General features: G+C 38.6%; 1 protein-coding gene across 1 annotated transcript in view; it reads left to right on the forward strand.

Moving 5' to 3' along the window:
* Positions 1 to 3,996, forward strand: part of HEPH (hephaestin) — a gene marked incomplete at its 3' end in the record, with an annotated part of 48,311 nt that overhangs the window by 28,804 nt on the left and 15,511 nt on the right. The window contains exon 10 of the mRNA XM_077780702.1: positions 2,473 to 2,623. Coding sequence (XP_077636828.1) covers positions 2,473 to 2,623 — 151 coding nt within the window. The remainder of the gene's footprint in view (positions 1 to 2,472; positions 2,624 to 3,996) is intronic.

Below are 3,996 nucleotides of genomic sequence, written 5' to 3' on the forward strand. Positions count from 1 at the left end.
CCTGGATCTTAATATTTTTAAATATCTTTCTCATTTTTAAAATGGAAATTAAAGTTAGTTTACATAGAGTGTTGTCATGGATTCAGGAATAGAGCCCAGTGATTCAACACTAAAAGTATTTTTTAACATTTATTTATTTTTGAGAGACAGAGCATGAGCAGGAGAAGGACAGAGGTAGGGAGACACAGAATCTGAAACAGGCTCCAGGCTCTGAGCTGTCAGCACAGAGCCCGGTGCGGGGCTCAAACTCATGGACCACGAGATCATGACCTGAACCAAAGTCGGACGCTTAACTGACTGAGCCACCGAGGTGCCCCCATTGATTCAACTCTAAATATGATACCAAGTGCTATTCTCAAGTGTCTTTCTTAATTTAGCCCATCACCCACTTAACCTATCCTTCCACCCACTTCCCCTCCAGCAATCCTCAGTTTTCTCCCTCTCTATTTAAGAGTACTTACAGTTTGCCTACCTCACTGTTTTTATCTTATTTTTCCTTCCCTTCCCCTATGTTCATCTGTTGTATTTCTTAAATTCTACATATGAGGAAAATCATATGATATTTGTCTTTCTCTGTCTGACTTATTTCGCTTAGTATTACATTCTAGTTCCATCCACATTACTGCAAATGGCAAGATTTCATTCTTCTTTATCACCAAGTAATATTCCATTACCACATCTTCTTTATCTATTCATATCAACTGATGGACATTTGGGCTCTTTCCATAATTTGGCTATTGTTGATAGCACTGCTATAAACATTGGGGTGCATATGCCCCTTCAAATTAGCACTTTTATATCTTCTGGATAAATACATAATAGTGCAATAGCTGGGTTACAAGGTAGCTCTAGTTTTAATTTTTTGAGGACCCTCCATACTGTTTTCCAGAGTGGCTGCACCACTTTGCATTCCCACCAACAGTGCAAAAGAGTTCCCCTTTCTCCCCATCCTCACCAACATCTGCTGTTTCCTGAGTTGTTAATTTTAGCCACTCTGACAGGTGTGAGATGGTATCTATTTGTGATTTTGATTTGTATGTCCCCAATGATGAGTGATGTTGAGCATCTGTTCCTGTGTCTGTTAGCCATCTGGATGTCTTCTTTGGAAAAGTGTCTATTCCTGTCTCTGCCCATTTCTTCCCTGGATTATTTGTTTATTGGGTATTGAGTTTGATAAGTTCTTTATGGATTTTTGATACTAACCCTTTTTCAGATATGTCATTTGCAAAACGGTCTCCCATTCTGTTGGTTGCCTTTTAGTTTTGTTCATTGTTCCCTTCAGTGTGCAGAAGACTTTTATCTTGATGAGGTCCCAATAATTCATTTTTGCTTTTATTTCCCTTGCATCTGGAGATTTTTCTAGTAAGAAATTGCTGTGGCTGAGGTCAAAGAGGTTGCTGTCTGTTTTCTCCTGTAGGATTTTTCATGGTTTCCCATCTCACATTCAGGTCTTTTATCCATTTTGAATTTATTGTTGTGTATGATGTAAGATAGTTGTCCAATTTCATTATTATGCATGTCATTGTCCAGTGTGATCCTAATTCCTAAATCTCTTTTAATATTTCTTTGTGCTCCTTCATGTCCATTTCACCATTTCTAACTGTATAACGTTGGGCAAGTTGCTTAACCTCCCTTTGCCTCAGCTTCTTCATCTGTGGTAAAGGTTAACAACAAAAGCAAGTATCTTGGATTTTTGCGAAGATTAATTAAAATAATCCATGTGAAGGGCTTTACAGCAGTGTCTGGCACATAATAAGCCCTAAGTAAATGTTAGATGTAATAATAATAGTGATGATGATGATGATGATGATGATGATGACAGCACATTAATAACAATTATATAACTTTTTATTTTCTAATCCCCTCTGGTCAGAGTCCTTTCTTGATCTCCCAGCAACCCACCTTGCCCCAAAACTTTCCCCAGGTGACTCCAGGCTCTCTTCCATCACATTTTTTATTTCTTCATAATCCCCATCTTGCACTTCTTCCCTGTCCACTTTAATATTTTCCTCCCCTACAGTTTTGTCAATTTTTTCTGATCTCTTTCACCCACCTTCAGTTTGAAATTATCAGAGGAGGGGAGCCTGGGTGGCTCAGTTGCCTGAACATCCAACTTTGGCTCAGGTAATGATCTCACAGTTTGTGGATTTGAGCCCTGCATTGAGCTCTGCGCTGACAGCTTGGAGCTTGGACCTCACTTCAGATTCTATGTCTCCCTCTCTTTATGCCCCTTACTCCTTGCAATTTGTCTCTTTCTCTTTCAAAAATAAATAAACATTAAAAAAATTGAAATTGCCAGAGGAAAAACTGTGTAATGACAACTACAGCCCTAGGTAGGTGGTATGGGCTTGGTTCTGTATCTGGAAAAATAAATAGGAAAGAATCCAGGCTTTTTAGATCTGGAGTTGCACAACCCACAACTGCTGAAACTATTGTCTTTTTTTCCCTATGCTCTCTTCCATGGACCTACAGAAAGGGGTCGATAAGGAATTTTTTCTCCTTTTTACTGTGTTGGATGAAAACAAGAGCTGGTATAGCAATGCCAATCAAGCAACTGCAATGTTGGATCCCCAACTGCTCTCAGAGGATGTCAAAGGCTTCCAAGACTCCAATCGGATGCATGGTATGGGGAGTGCTTTTGCCCTGAGATACAATTGTGAGGCTATAAGTAAAAACCTAAAGTAGCCTTAATCATGTCCCATCTGTGAAAGCAATGCACCCATGGTCAGCTCTACCCAAAAGATGAGCTAGCTTGAAGAATTCTAAGACAACATGTCTTACAATTTGCACCTTCTTGGACTCTATCTTGTGTTACACAGTATGGGAGACATTGGAAAAAAGGTGCTATGAAATGAAAATTGCAAACAAGGTATCCAGTAGAGAGTGAAGAGAGTGAGCTGGGATGATACCTTTCCAGTCTTATCATCTCCGTTATTGACCACTACCCTTATCTCCCAACTCTATACTCCTGCCAAACGGGGCTATTTTTCTCTTTATATACATAACTTGTATTTTTCTGACTTCATGCTTTTACAGTGCTTTGCCCTCCAGTTTAAGTGCCTTTTCTTATATTTTTGCGTTTAGCTGGTGGAAATTCTTTCCATTCTCTAAGGTCTTACTCAAAAGCTACTTCATCCATGTAACCATTTTTTATCACCCAATCCCAGGACACCCTCTTCTGAACCATTATTGATTTTTATCAGATTATTTTAATAGCATGTTCTATATAGTTATTTGTTACATCCTTTTGGCTTCTGCTAGAGTGTAGTTTCCTGAAAGGTGGGTATTGTTTGTTGCTCTGTATAGTCTACATTTTCTAATACAAAGTAAATTATTATTGAGCAAATGAACTATTGAATTAATGAGTAGGTATGTAGATGGGTGAGTGAGTAAATGGGAAGACACGTCCCAGTTTGCAAAGAACTCCCAGCATTTTGCGATGAAATAAGACTAATAACACACATACACACATGAAATAATTATAGAACAATCCAAGACCAAGTATAATTAAGTACTAAATTATGTGAAACAGCTTCCAAGTGACATGTAATTCATAGGAGAAAGTTAATGAAGAACAATTCAAAATAAAGGATTCTTGGGAGAATGCAGTTCTTGATCTGGTTTCAAAAGCTAAAAAGGTTTTCAATTATACATTACAGGCAAGGGAAGGAGAATCAAGAGATTAGCAACGTTCTCATCAGCATTTTGAGGAATTACCAAGTAAGGTTACTCACTAAAGGTGGTTCCAGTGGATGTGAGGACATTGAAAAGGGGTCAGCTTTAAGCAGGCCTCTCAGTATTTTCAAGAGGAGTTTAAAGTAAGGGAGGGAGTCATGAAGGAGTATGTTGTCTTTTGACTGTATTTCTTGGTTCTCATCACCAGTCAGTTATATCAGCTGGAAAAAGTAAACCAGTCTTGTGAACCAAGTTAATTTCAGTTTGAATTTATGGAGAATGTGAGTAGTACCAGATGGCATGTCAGGCCCTTGGGCAGTC

The sequence above is a fragment of the Crocuta crocuta genome, unplaced genomic scaffold (genome assembly GCF_008692635.1).
Source record: "Crocuta crocuta isolate KB4526 unplaced genomic scaffold, BGI_CrCroc_1.0 scaffold1391, whole genome shotgun sequence".
Classification (NCBI taxonomy): domain Eukaryota; kingdom Metazoa; phylum Chordata; class Mammalia; order Carnivora; family Hyaenidae; genus Crocuta; species Crocuta crocuta.